Source organism: Medicago truncatula, chromosome 3, assembly GCF_003473485.1.
Source record: "Medicago truncatula cultivar Jemalong A17 chromosome 3, MtrunA17r5.0-ANR, whole genome shotgun sequence".
Lineage (NCBI taxonomy): Eukaryota > Viridiplantae > Streptophyta > Magnoliopsida > Fabales > Fabaceae > Medicago > Medicago truncatula.
The window spans coordinates 6,249,888-6,270,893 of NC_053044.1; the positions used below are offsets into that span (position 1 = coordinate 6,249,888).

General features: G+C 35.6%; 2 protein-coding genes across 4 annotated transcripts; one reads left to right on the forward strand and one right to left on the reverse strand.

Annotated features, from left to right (window-relative positions):
* Nucleotides 1-6,345: 6,345 nt before the first annotated feature.
* On the forward strand, nt 6,346-12,379 carry LOC11422299 (putative disease resistance RPP13-like protein 1). 2 transcript variants are annotated; one of them, XM_024779893.2, is made up of 3 exons: nt 6,346-10,575; nt 11,423-11,531; nt 11,981-12,379. In XM_024779893.2, the coding sequence occupies exon 1, from the start codon at nt 6,433-6,435 to the stop codon at nt 10,006-10,008; it is 3,576 nt and encodes a 1,191-aa protein (XP_024635661.1). In that variant the 5' UTR covers nt 6,346-6,432; the 3' UTR covers nt 10,009-10,575; nt 11,423-11,531; nt 11,981-12,379. The 2 variants fall into 2 exon arrangements, with proteins under 2 accessions (XP_024635661.1, XP_003598762.2); XM_003598714.4 differs by lacking the exon at nt 11,423-11,531.
* Nucleotides 12,380-14,724: 2,345 nt separating this feature from the next.
* LOC11415136 (disease resistance protein RPV1) lies at nt 14,725-20,979 on the reverse strand. Of its 2 annotated transcripts, XM_024779895.2 has the most exons (8): nt 19,796-20,979; nt 18,086-19,190; nt 17,540-17,812; nt 16,262-17,430; nt 15,717-15,808; nt 15,577-15,633; nt 15,231-15,269; nt 14,725-15,143 (listed from the first exon to the last, which is right to left on the reverse strand). In XM_024779895.2, the coding sequence occupies exons 1-8, from the start codon at nt 20,293-20,295 to the stop codon at nt 14,977-14,979; spliced, it is 3,402 nt and encodes a 1,133-aa protein (XP_024635663.1). In that variant the 5' UTR covers nt 20,296-20,979; the 3' UTR covers nt 14,725-14,976. The 2 variants fall into 2 exon arrangements, 1 of the variants encoding a protein (XP_024635663.1); XR_005645242.1 differs by lacking the exons at nt 14,725-15,143; nt 15,231-15,269; nt 15,577-15,633 and having other exon boundaries at nt 15,724-15,808; nt 15,935-17,430.
* Nucleotides 20,980-21,006: the final 27 nt, after the last annotated feature.

Genomic DNA, 21,006 nt, shown 5'->3' on the forward strand with positions numbered 1-21,006 from the left:
AGTTAGGCTCAACCCTCTTAGGGGGGGTCCCCAGTGAAGTCGCCATTTCTGTCGCGTCATTTTTTGGAGATCAAGGCTATTTGATTAGCTTTTGACTCACTAATTATTTCACGACTGAACATTTAATTTTATTAAGAAAAGGGGAAAAAAGTTCAAATTACCCCTATTTGAAAAGATTTAGGGTTCGGGGGTTAGTTACATAAAGGGAAGGTATTAGCACCCTCTATGTCCGTAGTACTCTACGGGAACCTCTTGGTTTTATTTAATTTAATGTGCTATAACTTGCTTGCTTTTGAAAAAGAAGTTAATGTGATGATTAAAAGAAAAAGAAAGTGAGACCTAATTTATCTACATTTTTTATTGTTTGGAAGGACATGGTCCTCTGCCTACGTACCCGTGAAGGATCAAAACCTCGTAGTTCGGGGTAGAAAACGACGTTTGATTGGTTTTGTGTTTTTTATTAGTTTTTGAAAAAAGGTTTAAAAAATAAAAGCCAAGTGGCAAATAAGAATTTGTTTGTGTTTTTTATTAAAAAAAGATAACTCGAAGTATGATTAAATTGATTGATATTTGATTAAGAAAATAAAATGAAAAAAAGGACGATCACTTGATTTAGGATCAAGGTTTATTATGAAAAAATGTTTTTTGTGATTTTTGGTTATTTGCATGTTTTTTTTTGTGATTTTTGGATAAATATATAAACTAACGGAGCATAAAGAATAAAAGCGCGGCTACCCTAAGTTAGAAACGTAAAATCTATGACTATTACATAAAAAGCCTATTTACATTCTAAGGTCTGCAATAAAAATTAAAATGCTAAAAATAAATAAACAAATACGAAAAGGAATAAGGAAAAATAAAAAAAAAATGGTCCAAACACAAGGTGGGGTGCAGTAGTAAATAGGGGTGTGCAGAAAGCAAAAAAAAAAGAATTGGGCTTTAAGGAAACGAACCGGGTCGCGGGTCGTGGGTCATGGGCGACCCGGTTTGGGGGATATATAAGGGTTGTAGGGTTTTTTCTTTCATTTTTCATTTTTCTTTCTCTCTCTTATCCCTCAAATCCTCTCTTCTCTCTCTACTTCTTTCTTCTTCTCCGGTTGGAGATGGGGCGGCCGGGAGAAGTCCGGCGCGGTGGCCGGCGAGCCATCGCGGCTGCGCCGCCGCGCCGGAGCTAAAAAGCTCCTCCTTTTTTTGATTTTTTTCGCTCTTTCTCTTCTACTTCCCTCCCTCTGTTCACTTCTAGCCTTCAAGTTCCCAAAACCTTTACCCAAACGCCTAGATCTAAAAAAAAGAAAGAAATTTATACCTTTTGTTTAAGAAATGGATTCGGCTTTCTTGTGGCCGGTTCTGTGATGTGATTGTCGCTGTTGTAACGGTTTGCGCGCCTCTGTGTGTGCGTGTGTGTGTTGTGTTGCGCGCGGCCGTGTTTCCGTTTCTATGCGTGCTTCTCTGGTTCCTGTTGTGCGATTTTTGTTTCTTATGCGCGTCTCTCTGGCTTCTGTTGTGTGTTGTGTTGCGATGCCGTCCTCTGTTTCTTCGTGTTTTTCTTTGTTGTGCGGGTCTCTATTTATAGAGTGAGTTTGAGGCTAGGGTTTGTTACTGATGAGCAAAAAAAGCAGTGGCTTGTGGAGGAGAAAAAGGGAAACGCGTCTGTTTTATTGGATTTGTTTCAGATGAGGCGTGAATCCGGATTTGGATTAGAACAGCATATGCGTGATGCTGTTATCTTGAACCTGGACTTTTTGGATTTTGGACTTTTTGGACTTAAAAAGAAAAAATAATTAAAAGGATAATATCTACATTTTTGGTTTTAAATAAAAAAGAAAAATTTTTAAAATGGGAATAAAAGAAATTTAATCTAACTTGGACTAAAATTAAAATTAGAGTTCTAAATTAAAAGATGGAAATAAATAATTAAAGACTGAGAGAAGAGGGCCCGATTCGGAACTTTATGAGGTATTTCAAAATACCTCCCTGCCGAATTTTTTACTGAGACGTGAGACCGATCAGGTTTAAATGGCGTGTGTCAGTGAGATCTTGGGTCAAAAATTGGGGTATGACAAGTACCATGTAGAAGAACCCAATTCTCCCAATCTTTGTTCGTGGAAGAACGTGAATTGTTTGAAGATTCAGAATAATTCTTTACCTCGACATGTGAAAAATGAAATGAATTACGATCCTTCTGCTTCTTAGCATGATTCTTTAATACATTCAAAACCTCTTTTCTATCTTTGACTGGCATCCTTGCTACTCGTTTCAAGTTATGGACCGGATGTTTAAGACCTCGCTCGACCTTCCTCTTTCTAACCAGATACGGTTGTGGAACCTCCTTGGTGTGACCTTTATTTAATTTTGAAGAAAAGATGATTCCAACATCACCATGGGAAATATGAGTGAGCCATTCAAGACTCCACGTCCCCGTATGTATTGAACGACACCGATTCGGCGTACAAGAATTAGCATGTGTTGATTTATTCTTCACATTCACTGGCCAACCATGAGAAGTTTCCTTAGCTGCTTGAATGGGATTGGAAACTGGAACATTAATCTGATCCATCGCCTCATCCAAGTGTCCGTGAGTATACACCGCCTCCTCGGACTTCCTGACATCTAAAACCGGCTTCTGCTCACCAATAAAAGAAGCATCTTCAGCTTGAGGATTTTCCTTAGAACACCAATCCTTATGAAGATCATTGACTAAAACCTCCATCTCCCCTAGCACCTCATCCAATTCCGGAACATCATTAAAATCAGATACCGCATCCTTCCTAGACTCATCCATATCTTCTTAAAAAATTGTATCCTCCCCGAGGCAACAACCCCACTCCTCCTCCAAATTCAAAGTGTAATTGAGACCTCCACAAGGATATCCCTTGACGTATTCACTACTTCCAAAAGGGGAGTAGAAATGAGAATACGTGCAAAATCAAGCCTCGCCTTATCCACCGTACAATTGTCGACCCAAATAAATCTGCTACATTCTGAAACACATAATTTGAAAAACGATTCGTTCCATGCATGAATGGGAGTACCATACACAAGGATCCACTCTCCCCCATTCATACCGAGCATCTAACAACGTACATTTATGCAAATAAAAAAATAGCATGCTAAAGAAGTCAATAGCGTCATTGAACACTTGTAACATATCGTCCGTTCCTAAGCAATGCAAAAACACTTTATGACCACCCATAGGCGTAACCACGACGTTGTGGAAACTGGCATCCTTGACCCGTTGTTGTAAGTCTAACGAAGAATCCCCCTTCACCAACGTCGCAACTAAACACGCAGATACCCAAGTATGATAGTCAGTAGCTATTTAATACACAGGTTTTTGCCGTTGTTCTGGTTGAACAGACTTGCATTGCATGGGAACCTCCTCTGTCGCCTTAAGAAACACCTTTCCTTCCACCTCCCTCTGCTCTTGTTCCACTCATGTGCCATTAGCCCCACATGCGTAACCTCTCTCTTGCGGTTTCACCACCATTGTAACACCCTTACCCTCCTTCTTCTTCTTTGACCTTCTTCTCTTCTTCCCTCCCCCCACCCCAACACTAACCTCCACCTGACCAACACACGCAGTACTGACTCCCTCGCCTTTCCTTCCCTTATCGCCCTCCCCAGCTACCTCCTTCCCCTTCCTCTCTGTTTTTATCTCGCTTCTCTTTTTGATTCATGTACTTTCTTTTTTTTCTCCCTCACCCCTCACAATTATCATCGGCCTCACCTTCCTCCTATCCTCCTCAACCCCACTGACATTGTTATCAACCAGTGTTTCCATGTCAAACCTCGCGAAGGAGTACTTCAAAAACATTTAATTTATTTTAAAAAAACATTTAATTTATTTTAAAAAAAAATTTACATTGTTTGTAATTTTAAAAACAAAAGTGAGTCTTCACCTCCCTTCCCTCCTAAACCCTCAATACAAACACACCCTAAAGATCAGTTTGGTTCAACGTAGGGGATGAGAGGGGATGGATTTTAATGGAGGAGGGAGAAAGGGAGGGGACGGAATATGAGGTATTTTAAATAAATATATGTTTGGTTCGAAAGAATGGAGAAATTTTAATTAAAAATGTGTTTGATTCATAAGAGGAGGGATTTTAAAATTAATTTACTGTTTTACCCTCAAACTTAATTAATATACAAAAATGTTTGTTTTTACGATTTCATAGACCGACAAAAGATAAAAAAAAAAAAAAAAAAAATCATCTAATAATAAAAGTTGTTAAAGGAATAATATAACCTAAGAATAGTAAAATTATTACAAGGATGAGGAATACTAGAGTCACACCCTCTAACACACTCCAATAAAAATTAGCCACTTCATCCACTCTTTTATTTCCTTTACCTATTAACCTGTTGAACAGGTTGACAAACCCTTCTACTTATTTTTTTTTATTTTTTAATAATTTCTACATTCAAATGTCTCACACGGCGATCCTGCCAGCCATCGTCTCTGTCTCATGCTCTTTTGGTCATTTTCTCAAACATCTTTAGTCCCCATAGTTGATTCCAATAAAACTCATTTGCAATCCCATCAAATTGGAATCAAAGATTAAAAATATATAATGAAAATAGAATTAAAATACATTAGTTTGAGCTAACTTTTTCATCACTTATTTTACCCTTCATTTAAACTATTTTCTTTACTAATTTATCCTTTAATAATATTATTTTAAATTTTAATTTAAAAATTAAATTCTATTAAAATAGGAAATATCCCACTACGATAGGGATTTATATTATATTTGTTAAATTATTGTTGTTATTGAAAAAGAAAAACATTGTTTTTTGGGTTTGTTACTATTCGAAGTCATAAATATTTGTATCTATAAGGTAAATTAAAATCAAAATTTCATAAAAAATACTATTCATAATTTAGACGAGTTAAGGCAATAAAAGAGCGGAAAAACAGGAACGTGAGTGTCCATTTTTCGCTAGTGATAATAAAAGTGGTTACAAGGATAATATAATGAGTAAATTACACTCTCCTTCCCTGACACAAGCTTGAATTGCACTCCTCTCCCCTCTTATGTTAAAATATACACTCCCCTCCCCTCTTATTCAAAACATATTAGAAATTTTTTCACACCCCTCCCCCAAGAGAAGCTTGAATTACATTCCCCTCCCCTCTTATGTTAATATCTACACTTTACTCCATCAATATATTTTTTTTATTTCTAATAATCTAGAAAAATAAATAAAAATCTAACATACTTCATAAAATAATTGGTTTCAATTGCTACTTTGTGGTGTCTCATGGCTTTTAATTGATGGCATACAACACCATTGGTTTTTTTAATTGATTAATACAACCTTGTTCAGCAACAAAATAATTGATTCACACAACCTTTGTAATGGCAGAAAACACCAAATATGAGATTAAACAAACAAATTAACAAGATGTTATAGGTTTGTAATGGCAGAAATTCACGCAACCTTTTTAATGGTCATACACTTGCGTAACATAAGATGTCATAGGTTTATTGAAAACTAACAAACTTTTTTTTGAGGAAATGAAAAACTAACAAATTATTCACAAGAAAATAAAGAGAGAACGGATAATTGTTGAAAGAAATATCGATAGCTGAGCAAGGATCAAAAACTTTCAATATCTGGATATGCAGAATTGAGATGAGAATTACAATTGTTAATCAATTATTATGAATTAATGACAGCCATTAACACCCCACCTTAACAATTATTATGAATTAATGACAGCCATTAACACCCCACCTTAACAATTATTATGAATTAATCACAACCATTAATTATTTTTAAAATGAAGAATCTAGATTTGGAGTAAGTGTTTAGAGTTACTCTTGGAGTCAATGATCTCTTCTCATAATAATAGAAGTTGTTACAAATAACATATTATTAATAAAAGTTGTTACAAAGATAATATTAAAATTTTAAATTAATCTAAAAATAATTTTGCCAATGCAATAAAATTTTAAAGCAATCATTTCTCCTCCTTTCAAAAAAACTCCAATTTGAGAGAAAGAAAAAAGTGGGTCTCGAAGGGATTTTGCTTCTCTCCTCTTCTAAAAATTGAATCAAACATGTTAAATTAAAAATATTATCTCCCCTCCCCCCAAAACTCTCGAACCAAATGAAACAATAATATCTACCAAAGCTTGTTTTGTGGGTTCAACTTAGTTGTATCATCGTCTTAAAGAATGGTTGTACACACAATTTGTGATAACTTTTTTTTTTTCTTTTTTATTGATTAAAAAACAAGAGAGTGAGAAATAAATAGAGAAAATGAAAGAATTTTTTTTTCAAAATTTGTCACAATACATAATTGTACCAACTTGATAATGATATCCCACCTACCAGGCTACCACTAAAATCAAAGTGAGAGGAGACGACTTTTTTGTTATTCTTACACTTTCATTTTGGTAGTTTTAATTTCTTGAGAAGCAACTAATGGCAGATAGTCTGAAGGAAACACTCCTCGCAATCTCAACTTCTTTAAAGGTGTTGTTAGACAAGCTTGTTGAGGAAAACATCCGCAGCACGAAGCTTGACGTTTCACTCTTGAAAAATTTCAAGTCAACGCTGCTGAAACTTCAAGTTATAGTTAATTATGTTGAGAAGAAACGGATCACCACCACTGTACGGCATTGGCTGGATAGGCTGAGGTATGATGCCATAGAAATTGTCCATTTGTTTAACGAAATCAACACTGAGGCTCATGTGCTGAATGTTCTTCCTATTCATTTCAAACGCTCTTACTTGCGAAAATTAATTGAAAAATTTGAAGGCTGGAGTTCTGGAGAACAGCTAGGTAAATTAGGTGAATGGAATGGAACTCCTCCTTCACTTTCTCTTCTGGTTGATGAATCTCCTATACAACTCGTCTCACTCTCAGCTTCTGTGAAGGTGTTGTTAAACAAGATTGTTTCTAGTCAGTTCGTCGACAACTTCCACAGCACTAAACTTGATGTTTCACTCTTGGAAAAGCTTAAGACAATACTGCTCAGGGTTCAAGCTTTATATCATAGCGATGATTTTCTGTGGGTTCAAGCTAAACTTTTTAACGATGATTTTAAGACAACACGGTTGGATTTTCAAGATGATGACGTGATACTTACTGTATTGCTTTGGCTGGATATGTTGAGAAGTGCTGTCTTTGAAGTTGGCTATTTGTTGGAGGAAATCAACCCTCAGACATTGCCTTGCAAAGTGGAAGCAGAGTATCAAACCCTAACTACTCCTTCTCAGTTTTCTTCTTCTTTCAAATGCTTTAATGGAGTGACGAATTCTAAATTGCAAAAATTAATTGAAAGATTACAATTCTTTAGTTCACGAGCACAAGATCAATTTAGTGGTTCCAGTTCCAAAAGTGTTTGGCATCAAACTCCTACAAGTTCTATTATGGATGATGAATCTTGTATTTATGGAAGAGACAATGATATAAAGAAACTTAAACATCTTTTGTTGTCTAGTGACGGTGATGATGGTAAAATAGGAATTATTTCCATTGTGGGTATTGAAGGGATTGGTAAAACAACCCTTGCTAAGGTTCTTTACAATGATCCCGATGTTAAGGATAAATTTGAGTTAAAAGTGTGGTCACATGTTTCAAAAGACTTTGATGATGATTTGCATGTTTTGGAAACCATTCTTGATAACTTGAATATAAACAGAAATGAAACAAGTGGCGTAAATATCATTTACCCAAAATATTTGCTAGTATTGGATGGGGTATGTGATGCAAGATCTATCAATTGGACATTAATGATGAATATCACTAATGTTGGTGAAACAGGAAGTAGGATCATCATCACAACACAGGATGAAAAAGTTGCACTATCAATACAAACCTTTGCACTACCCATGCGAACCTTTCTTTCTGTCCACTACTTGACACCTTTGGAAAGTGAAGATTGCTGGTCTTTACTTGCCGGGCATGCATTTGGAGAACATAACGACCAACGCCAATCCAATCTAGAAGAAATTGGCAGAGAAGTTGCAAATAAATGTTATGGATCACCATTTGCTGCAGTAGCACTTGGGGATATTCTTCGCACCAAATTGTCCCCAGATTACTGGAATTATGTGCTACAAAGTGACATTCGGTTATTGATAGATCATGATGTTCGACCTTTTATACAACTGAACTATCACTATCTTTCGACTCTTTTAAAAAACTGCTTTGCATATTGTTCAATTTTTCCGAAGAAGTCCATCATAGAAAAAAATTTGGTAGTTCAGTTGTGGATTGCAGAAGGCTTAGTAGAATCGTCCATAAACCAGGAAAAAGTTGGTGAAGAATACTTTGATGTACTAGTGTCAAGGTCATTGCTGCATCAACAATCTATTGGTAATGAGGAACAAAACTTTGAAATGCATACACTTGTCCATGATTTAGCTACAGAGGTTTCATCTCCACACTGCATCAATATGGGCGAACATAACTTACATGATATGATACATAAGCTATCATACAATACAGGTACATATGACTCATATGATAAATTTGGTCAATTGTATGGATTAAAAGATCTACGTACCTTTCTAGCATTACCATTAGAAGAACGATTGCCTCGTTGTTTGCTATCAAACAAGGTAGTACATGAGTTGCTGCCAACAATGAAACAATTGCGTGTGTTGTCTTTGACAAACTACAAAAGCATCACTGAGGTTCCCAAATCTATTGGAAATTTGTTATACCTGCGGTACTTAAATCTTTCTCACACTAAGATTGAAAAGTTGCCTAGTGAAACATGCAAGCTTTACAATCTGCAGTTCTTGTTGTTGTCAGGCTGTAAAAGGCTCACTGAATTGCCAGAGGACATGGGAAAATTGGTTAGTTTGCGCCGTCTTGACATTAGTGACACTGCATTGAGGGAGATGCCCACACAAATAGCCAAACTAGAAAATCTTGAAACTTTGTCTGACTTTCTTGTCAGCAAACATACTGGTGGATTGATGGTTGGAGAGCTAGGAAAGTATCCTCTTCTAAATGGAAAACTTTCCATCTCACAACTACAAAATGTCAATAACCCTTTTGAAGCAGTTCAAGCCAATATGAAGATGAAAGAACGAATAGACAAGTTAGTTTTAGAATGGGCTTGTGGTAGTACTTGTTCAGATTCACAAATTCAGAGTGTTGTACTTGAACATTTGCGACCCTCAACAAATTTGAAAAGTCTCACCATCAAAGGCTATGGGGGAATCAACTTTCCGAATTGGTTAGGTGATTCGTTATTTACCAACATGATGTATTTAAGGATCTCGAATTGTGGTGATTGTTTATGGCTTCCACCCCTTGGACAATTGGGTAATCTGAAAGAACTCATTATTGAAGGGATGCAATCCATACAGATAATTGGTACTGAGTTCTATGGAAGTGATAGTTCTCCTTCATTTCAACCATTTCCCTCCTTGGAGACTCTACATTTTGAGAATATGCAAGAGTGGGAAGAGTGGAACTTGATTGGAGGTATGGATAAGTTTCCTAGTCTAAAAACTTTGTCACTAAGTAAGTGTCCAAAACTGAGATTAGGAAACATACCTGACAAATTTCCTTCTTTAACTGAACCTGAGTTGAGAGAATGTCCTCTATCAGTGCAATCAATTCCATCATTAGATCATGTATTCAGCCAACTGATGATGTTCCCCTTGAATTCTCTGCGACAGTTGACCATAGACGGGTTTCCATCTCCGATGTCTTTCCCAACAGAAGGTCTCCCAAAAACCTTGAAAATTCTTACAATCAGTAACTGTGTGAATCTAGAGTTCCTTCCTCATGAATACTTGCACAAGTACACATCGCTTGAGGAATTGAAAATATCTTATAGTTGTAATTCAATGATATCATTTACTTTGGGTGTTCTCCCGGTCCTCAAGAGTCTGTTTATTGAAGGTTGTAAGAATCTGAAGTCGATATTAATTGCGGAAGACGCGTCGCAAAAGAGTCTCTCATTTCTTAAAAGCATCAAAATATGGATTGTAATGAACTGGAGTCATTTTCCACAGGTGGATTGCCCACTATAAACCTTGTTTATATTGCAGTGTGGAAGTGTGAAAAGCTTAGTTCACTACCTGAAGCAATGAGCTCTCTAACTGGCCTTCAAGAAATGGAAATTGATAATCTTCCGAATCTTCAATCTTTTGTCATAGATGATTTGCCTATCAGTTTACAGGAACTGACTGTTGGTTCTGTTGGAGGGATTATTTGGAAGAATGAGCCAACTTGGGAACATCTCCCCTATCTTTCAGTGTTGCGAATCAACAGTAATGATACGGTGAACAAGCTGATGGTTCCATTGCTACCGGTATCGCTTGTGAGACTATGCATTTGTGGTCTTAATGGTACAAGAATTGATGGGAAGTGGCTTCAACATCTGACTTCTCTCCAAAACCTTGAGATTGTTAACGCTCCCAAACTAAAGTCATTGCCAAAAAAAGGATTGCCTTCCTCTCTTTCAGTACTAAGTATGACTCACTGTCCGTTACTGGATGCAAGTTTGCGGAGGAAGCAAGGGAAAGAGTGGCGTAAGATTGCTCACATTCCGTCTATAATTATCAACGATGAAATAATCACATGATTTTCATGTTCGGGTGAGTCTCCATAGTACTTCTTTTTTGTTTCTTCCATTACCTTCCATAATTAATATTGTTCATTTCAATAATAACATCAAATTACAGTATTACAACACAAACACTAACTCTTTTTTAAGAATTATATCTGTGTCACTCCTGCTTCTGCCCAACCTTGATGTTAGGAGAAGTCATTATAACTTGGTTTGCATCCACGACCTGCAACCAAGTCCAGCTAATGTTTTACTGATATGTATGTACTATTTTTGTCTAGTTGAATTTATAAATAACTGAATGGTACTATTAGGAATAATTTGGCATAATCTATATTAATACTGCATGTATTTTTAAAACTGAAAGCATATTCCCAACAATTGTATGATCGAGAGCCTAAACTTTGGTCCTAGGTTTTGGAATTCACCATTGCATGCACCCTTTGTCGGTCATGTTTCTCTTTCTATAAACCATTATATTTTCAAACAATCAACAGAATGAAGTTTATTAGCTTTGAATTTCCGAACTTACAGTCCAAGGAAAACTCATTACTGAAACCATTAAACAACAATTCTATTTTAATAGCCTATTTGACATACAACGGCAATTGTTGTTGAATAGTGCACTTGTTGACCATAAACTTTTGTCAATAGATAAATTATAATTTAGTGAAAGAAAATGAACAAAACAGAACTTCAGTCCAAACAGGACTTCTTATGAGGATTCCTTATGATCCTTTTACTTAAGTGTTATATTACTTCCTTATTATTCATGTCACAAACAGAACTTATGTGTTGTTAATCAAACATTACGTTTCAGTAGAACATGATGTAGTCTTTAGTTCTGTTAAATATTCTGGTGTGTTGTTTAACAGATTCAAGAGAAACATTTTCTACTTCTTCGGTTTATTGAAAATATGTGTTGTTTTGGCATGTCTTATGTTGGGAAAGAGCATGTAAAAGATCCTGCACAAAAATTTATAGGTAAAATACTGCTGACCATCAAAATTAACTTGGTGGTATTTTCTGGCCTTTTTTGCAGTATGAATCTCCTCCATGGCATCACCAAAACGAAGTGCAACTTTTTTTATAAAGTTTTAACTACATTTTCAATTTTACTCATTTTACATGTATGGTCTTAACTCATAACTATGAAAAGCATCCCAATATTTTATTATATGTTATTTTTGCATATACAAAATTACTTATTCATGTTATGCATCAGTGTTGATCATGATATGATCGATCCAGTTGGCCAGGCTTGACATGTTCTAGTTTTCCTTGTTCAAATTTACTTAGGTTTTTATTATTAGTGCCTAAAATATCGTCCACGCATAATTTTATTTGCTTCTAGTTGGTTAGTGCATTAGTCTATTAAAAATTGAACAACATCAAACTTGACATGGAATCTGTATTTATTGTTTCTGTGCTAGGTCTGTGCTTGTTCAACTGAAGTTCGAGGTATATCCAAGCCTTCACAGAGAGAGATCATCTACAATAGCCATGGAAAATTGATCTTCGCATTGATTTCACATGAACCATGCCAGCAAGAGTTTAGTTGAGTATAGCAACTATCTACCCAGTTCTGTTAGAGACATTGCAGAACCATTTTCTTTTCATTGCTTTCGAAAATACACTGAAATTTGAACCATTTGCTTGATCTGTAAAGATGACCTGAGTTTAATTAGTAACAATAAATCCCAATAAAGTCATTGCTAAGTGGCTCAAAAACAGAATGAATGAAATGGCTTGAATAGGTGAGTTTATTAATGCAGTTCCTATTTCTATATATGCAGAAAACTGAACAAAATGAAAATTATTGATTTGTGTAACTAGGCACTTCTATTAGATGATTTATTTACACGTGGTTTTGAAGAATTCAGCATAAAAGAAATGATTTGTGGCTTATGTTAGTCCAATGAAAAACACTCCAGTGAAGATTTATAGGCATCATATTCGACACCTCAATTAGTTGATCATCCTCTCAAATAAAAAAACATCTCTTGAAATCTTTTGCCATTTGAATTTTGAACCATTGACGAAATTTGTCGTTAACTGTAACACCCATGTCTAAGTAGTGTTTTGGTGGTGTGGAGTCAAAGAAATGGAACTATAAATATACAAACAGATTGGGATCAATTGACATGTTTTATAAGACTGAGTTCTCCCATCAAGAAACGGTATCCATAATACACCACACAAAAAAAAAGGTACTGCATTATAGAATTGTCAATTGCTACTAAATCATCTAATTGTCAATTGCTAGTGGTATGGGATACTTGAAAGCAAGTTTAAATCTGACATGTTTTATAAGACTGAGTGGCACTTTTTCTCACATCAAAAAACGGTATCCATAATTCCAATAATGTAGGAATGACACTAAGGTGGACTGATTTTGAGAAGTTGCATTTTTGGACTATGGAGGAGGTAGGTGTTCGAGACTCTAGAAGTTCGTACAGTTTATCTAGTTGCTCCTTGGTGAATGGAAATGCATTTGAGGAAGACCGTGACTCTTGATCAGAAGTAGTTTGGAGTGCATGACCTTTGGTTGATGAGTTGAAAATTGTCTTACCCATCATCACCCTTTTCACGTGTCTCTTCTCTTCCGAGCTTAGTTCTATTCATCCCCTTCATTTTTCGATCCGATAAACTCAAAAAATAGCAAGCTACAATTCGAAGGTTTTTTTTCTTTGGCGATGGTCAGTACGCGCGTGAACAGTACCTCCGAGTGAATAGTGCGTGCGTGAATAATGTCAGAGAGGTGAACAGTTTTCGCTGGATAAAAAACGGAATAACACAAAAAACCGTAGTGACAGCGGCTAGGGTTTATGCGGAAGCAAGGCCTCCAAAATCAGGGCACTGATGCAATGAAAGAAACAATATGGGTGATAATGTGAGAGACCCTTTGTTTCAAATAAGCTGTAATCATCCTCTTTGTTTTCTAAGTAGACGTATATGAGAGACCACTTTAGAAACATCTTAGTGGTTAAGTCCTGGTAGGCCATTCCTCTCTTAGAATCACATATAGCATGAGATGTTGCATCTCACATAAAATCTCCACATAGTGCCACTCATTCTCTGAAAATACACCCTCCACTTTGCATTGTAGATCACAACAAAGCAGTTGGTTGGTCTTCTTTCTGGTATAAAATATGTATTCACATGAAGAAATAAGTTGCTCAGTGCCATTGATGAGTATATTCAACTTAAAATCCAATACCATGTTTTCCAAATGCTTCCCAGGTTCTACAAAACACCATAGAAATCTCTAGATTCTAAGAATATCTAAGAAAAATCTCTAGATTCTTTTAAATCAAAATCTATTTTTTTTTAAAACTGAAACAAACACACTCATAGTTTCGTTATGAAAATGAACATTTCTTGACCCAAAGACATTTTTTTTTTTTAACAAGCAACCCAAGGACATTAAATTAAAATCAAATGTCATTGTACTCGATCCTTAAATATTAAGCATTGTTTGTTCAGTTAATAGTTCTCTTCTTCATCAAAATTTGAAAAGTCTCTTAATTTATTTAACACATGGTTCAAATCAGTTGAATTTAGAAGTGTTTAAATTAAAAAGAGAAACAAAAATATGAATCAAATAGCAATGAAATCGAGGGGGTGGTTCCACAACATTTCTAATTTCCGTTTCTTGAATTTCATTTTTCAATCGCATTTGATTTCTATTCGATTAATGAAATCGATTTAATTATTTGTTAGGTTATATATTGATCTATTCATGCCTTTCTCTCTCAAATTTTCATTGTGTACTTACTCTCTTTCACTCTATTGTATTTGACCAATGAGAAGAGGGAAGATTGTCCCTAAAATTATCGCAAAATGGTAGTACAAATATATTACTCAATTTTAAACCTTATATATCTAGTTCATTCATCTAAAGAAAGTACTACTTCACTCAATATTAACACCCAAGTATTGAAAAACTTGAAGACAGAAAATTTTAACACACCTGTATTTGCATCTCATCTGCAAAACTGGAGCAATCCTTCCAACAAAGCATACAGATATGACTGAAATGTCAGATGGTAATGCCTCAGCATTTCAACATAACCATGGATAATCGACAAGAACAAGAACCATAAAATGTTATGGCCACGTTGTTAATTCCCCTAAACATTTAGTTTTACACACATAGTAAGTGAAACCATATATCATGAATACAAATACCAAAATTGATTGCTACCTCCAATAATGATGGACATACAATAGACAAACTCAGGAGACAAACTTAGATGCTGTCAGTTAGATACACTTGGTTAGACCATAGTGCAGATTTAAGAGTTTTTAACAACTTTAAGTATCTAAAAGAGGAGCAACAAAAATCACCTGAAATACATAATTTTGGAGATAAAAAAAAAGAGGGGAAAAAATGACATCCAAAACTAAATATGGCACAGAAAAACTTTTAAGCCTTCGTCTCCTCAGCAGCGGTTTCAAAAGTCTCCCCGGGGACAAGATCTGGTACAGCATCATCATCATCCTCTTGTGCTGCGGTTGCATCAGCTCCTGCTTCAGGAGCCTGCTTCTGAAATTGCTCTGCTAGCTTCTTCTGATTTTCCAAGTTATCTGGCCCTGCATTTTCCAGAAAATAAGAATATAAGATTATAAATAAATTAACACAAAATATAATCTAGATTTGATAAGATGTAAGTCACATACCTAGTTGGTGAATGATGTTGGGGAGAATATCCTGCAACTCTGCGAAAGGGAAAGTTTATTTAAGTGAAATGTCAGTCCAGCATGAAATCAGATCAAAATCGAATGGAACACTAATGTCAGGTCTCACACTCGAAATGAGGAAAACAATGCATGGTATGGTACACTGCAAATTGTACACATTAAACAATGATTCTTATGAAGCCTACAATTTCTGAACATTGATGCAGACAAAGCTTTTGATGACTCATTCACGCATAATGTTCAAAGATGTTAACAGTGTTCTATGATAGATGTTGCAGTTTCGTGTACCACACTAGGATATGAAGAATAAGATATATATGCTTACTCTTTGTTTGAGGAGAACTGCTAACAACCCAAGTATTGGCAGCAATAGATGCTTGTACTGCAACCAATTCAAGTTCAACGGTTAGTTTTACTTAGATCTTAAAATAAAATATATAAATAAGTATCGTGAATTAATATTACCTTTGGCAGGGATACCATTCACTCCAATTCTCTTCAGAGTGCTTTGAAGCCTTTTGTCGTCTGTAGTAGCTGTCTTGTGGACAGCCTTCTTCCTAAAATGAACAGAAAACAAAAACATCAACAGAAAAAGAAAAAAAAAATTAACTGATACAATCTTCCTATCAGACAGAAATGATACATGCACCTCCCTCCCTCAAATTAAAAATAATTATTTATACCACTAAAGAAGTCAATGACTAACACCTCAAATTATATAGCATGTTCTGAAGATGCCAGTCATACTCATATGTAAATGTCTTGTCACATTCCTATAGCCAATACAAGAAAGTTTTTTCCACATAAGTTTCAATAGCCAATGCAAGAACAGTTCTTTCCAAACAAAGACAATGAGCGTCTGGCAATTTCATGTTTGTGTACTAAAAAATGCCATCTCCATTGAGACAATTTAATATTATTTGCCGTACACACTTGTCTACATGACGAGAAATTTAGCTTCACGATTATTAAGACGCAAGGTCAACATTGGTGAATGTGGAATCACGAACCGTAGGATTTTGAGTATTATTTGCTGCTTTTGAATATGCTGCTCAGTTGAAAATGAAGAATCGCAATTGTTAAAAAACCTGAAAGCAACCTTTTCATTTTCCGGGTAGACATATATGAGAGTCCATTGTAGAATCCTTTTATTGGTCCAGTCCTGGTAGGCCGTGACTATCTTAGAATCACAAGGCATTAGGTGTTCCATCTCACATGAAATCTCCACCTGGTTCCACTCATTCTCAGAAAATGCACCCTCCACTTTGGATTGTAGTTCACAGCAAAGGATTTGGTCCATCTTATTGCATGTATAAAATATGTATTTACATGAAGAAGTGAGTTTATTAGTGCCATTGATGAGTAGATTCAATTTGAAATCTAACACCATGTTATCAAAATGTTTTTCAGGTTCTGCAAAACACCATAGACCTACCCTGGGAAAATTTTTTTTGAACCAAAAACACACTGATGATTCATTGCTTCTGAGCTTATCCACATTTACTATCCTATGTGAAATCCCATAGTGAAACCTTTCTAAATTTGCTGGATCAAACAAACTTTGGCTCCACTGAGGACTACATATTTCTATCACATCGTTGGAGAATATATTACGAGAATACACATTAAGGAAGCACTTCCTATTTTCATTGTAAACACACATGGCATTTGTAAACACTTTTGGACTCACTTTTTCTTCGTCTTCAGATGATCGAAATCCTCTACAACCATAAGATGTTATTATCTCAAATTTGGGCAATATGTAGCTTGGTAGCATAATCATCCCTTGGCATCCCCTCAAGAACAAACGTCGGAGCCCAATCAGATTCCCAATTGTAAAAGGCAATTGTTTTAGGGCAGTCTGGTCTAAATAAACATCTTTTATATTCTCCATCACTCCTACTACTTCTGGGAAGCTCTCAAGACGCGAGCAACCTCTAAGATCTAAAGTCTCTAAAGATGGCAAGTTGATGTAGGGAACCAATATTTCTAGTTGGGTGCATCCTTGAGCACTTAATAACACAAGCCTCTCAAGAAACCCAACCGAGTCATGGATTTTATTTAAATTAGTGCAGTAATCAAGACATAGTGCCCCCAAATTTGGTACTCTAGATAAGCTAGGCATTTCAGTTAGGAGTTTGCAGCCTTCAAAATCCAGAAAGCTCAACGTCTCAAACACCTACACAAAAATAAAAAATAAAAATATACAGATGCGTCAAATTTTTAAGGTTTCAACTGGACATAAACACTAGTTCAGATATAATTTCTTGTGTGAAAAGAATACATGCCTTGAGTGATTCGAACCATTTAAGGCAACTTTCAGGCAGATTAAGTATGACAAGATTCTTAGGATAAAAATCAGATGGCAAAGAGGATAATTGATATCCACTCCAATCAAGCACTGACAAACTATTTGGAAGAATTTGAGGACCTCTGGAAAATCCTGCGTTTCTAATGATAAGAATTCTCAAGTTCTTCATCTGCCCGAAGGCTTTTCCACACCATTTCACTTTTCTGCCTTTGCGCAAATCGGCGATTATGACTTCAATTGTATCAGTTCCCTTTCAATTCCAAATCACAATTCGAACACAAATTAAAGGTTTAGAATCTTTCATATATATATATATATATATATATATATATATATATATATATATATATTTTGTTCTATACAAAAATCTCTAAATCGTAATGTCCTTTTCTGCTAGTGGTGAAAAAATTCATCAATCATTTGTAATTGAGCATGGAAAACTAACAGTCCTGTAAACAAACTAAATACATCTTAAAGAAATGTATACATATAACAAAAAAGGGGGGTATTCTAATTTTCATACCTTGTTTTCTTCCAAAACACGAACAATGTCATCACTAAACCACAATCTACTGCGTCTTCCAGGCTCCGACGTTGATTCCCGCCTCACGATTTCTCTGCCCATGCCTTGAATCAAGTCATGCATTCTCACACAACCATTGATGTCAATTTTCATGAGAGATTTATCAATTAGCACTTGTATACCATCTTCCGCTTGAAAACCATGCAAGTATAGCAATTCTTTGACGTAGCTTATTTCATAAGAATTGAAGAAACACGCTATGTCTAGAAATATACCCTTCTCGTCTTCTTCCAAATCATCATAGCTAACTTTAAGAATTTCGTGGATGTCTTTACGAAGGACTCGTTTATATTTAACTAATGAGGATTTCCATACACCTAAACTTTTTCCAAACAAGTGAGAACCTATCACTTCCAAAGCCAAGGGAAGACCATGACAATAAGATACTAAACGTTTTGCAATATCCACATAACATGGATCAATTTTTTTATTTTTAAATGCATGCCAACTAAATAACTCGAGAGCCTTTTCACTTTTTAGTTGTTTAACCTCATATACTTTCACAATTCCATGAGTGGCTAGCAAATGCTTGTCCCTTGTAGTGACTATAACCTTGCTGCCGAAGCCAAACCAGTCATGTCCTCCTACAAATGCCTGTAACTGCTGCACTTTGTCAACATTATCAAGAATCAAAAGGACTTTCTTTCTTTGAAGCCTCCTTTTAACTATTGACATTCCTCTGTAAACATCACCTACTTTAATATCCTTCTCCCCCAATATATCAGCAAGTAGTGTTTCTTGGAGTTGTGCAAGATCATGATTAATTTCCCTCTTTCTTATGTCATCGAGAAAACACACACCTTCAAACTGATCAGCAATCAAGTTATGCACAGCACGAGCAGTTGTTGATTTGCCTATTCCGCCGATTCCATAAATGCCTACCATGTTGACTCTCTCATTCGAGTCAAATCCAAGGAGTGATGTCACTTCTAATATTTGAGACTCCAAGCCAACTGGGTTGGTTGCTACATGCAAAGGAATGCGGTTTATCTTTACAGAGACTTCTTCAACTATCTTTTCAATAAACTTATATTCTGATTCAAACCTGCACAATTCAGAAGTACATGTAGATCGAAACCGAGCCATTTAATGTGCTTAAGTTTTTCACTTCAAACCAAAATTAATCACATAAAATTATTAATTCTTCACTATATTTCCTTCTACTAGATTTATATGTTCACTCGTAAAGATGTTGTGCAAGATTGGACAGATATGGTATAATAGTGGAGAAGAGATGTGAGAAATGTTGTCATGTGTCATTAGAGAAAGCCTTTTTTTAGAATGAATCTGTTAGAACACAAATCTTGTTCTAAAGAAAACAGATAAATAAAGGGCACACAAGAACATAATTGATTGATTTTCAATCAATTGCATAGACTCGCTGCTATATACGATCACAGGGTACAATATAAGTTTAAATACTACAATCCAATTTACAAGTTTATCTTTGAACCCTAACCAGCAGATGAATGGGCAAAGGACATACGGTCCACTACAGTCGGCAACTGCCCATTGCCCACTTTATAAGTAAATATGAGTCATACTCAACATAATAGAATATATATTTCCTTTACCTTCTGTGTTGGAGAACAAAAAAAAAAGGTAACTGAAAAAACAAAAAGAGATGTATTAAGGGGTGGTATAACGTACCCTGGTTTGAAATGCCATCCAGAGACATTTGCAGCTTGACGCAAAGCATCCCTCCATTTCTGCACCTTGCTATCCTTCTCATCTCCAAACCTCACCTCATGTTTTGCAAAAGCTTCAGCATAAGTTCCTGTTAGGTTTCGGATTTGGGATGGATCCACATCGTAAAAAACCGGCAAAAATAACCTTCCTTGTAACATTGAGCACTCAAGGATGGTAACAAGTTCAGTCAAACAAAACGTTGAAGATGCATAGTTAGGGGAGAAAATAGCAATGAAAATTCTAGATTGTTTAATGGCTTGAAGAAGAGTAGGTGTGATTTCTTCTCCTTTTTGAATTTCTTCATCATCCATAAAAGTTTGTATACCTCTTTGATGATGTAGAGAATGGTACAGATTACCAGTGAAGTTGTTTCTAGTATCAATGCCTCTAAAGCTGAGAAAGACATCATAAGTCCAATCACATGTGAAAGAAGAAATAGAAGGTAGTGTTGATTGTGACATGATAATCAATGATTACTACTAGAGTCTAAACCAATCAATTAGGAATGAAATGAAGAATCCTCTTAACAACGGTTGTAATAATGGTCATGTTGCAAACAGAGATTTTACAAAGCATAACAATAAAATGCAATTGATGCGGTCTCAGTCGTAATTAAGTCATGATTGCAAAGAAATCAAAAACCTTAATGCATGTGAACCTTTTTCTAAAAACATGTTCCTTCTCATTCATCCTTGCAATTTAGGAGCGTAAATGCGTGTTAGAATTGACCACCTGCTGTATAGGTAGTTTTGTGATTCATGGATATAGAGTTCGGTTCCTTCAATTTGAAGGACAGTGTGAGGCGATGCATATATGTTTCTATTTCATGTCAATCACTAGTGATTGGGGATTCTCGAAATCAGTTTAAATCTTGTGTTATCTTCATTTTTAATGAGGTGCTACATTATCCAATTTTAGCACCAACGATATTAAAAAACTTGGAAGATTGACGAATTTTAACACCTCTATCTGCAGTCGCGCAGTCGCATCTGCAAACAGGGAGGAATCCTTCCAACAAAGCATACAGGTATGACTGAAATGTCAGATGGCAATGCATAAACATTCCAACATAACTACAGAGAATCAACAAGAACAAAACCATAAAAATGTTATGGTGACTTTGTTAATTCCCCTAAACATCTTGGTTTTACACACATAAGTGAGACCATATA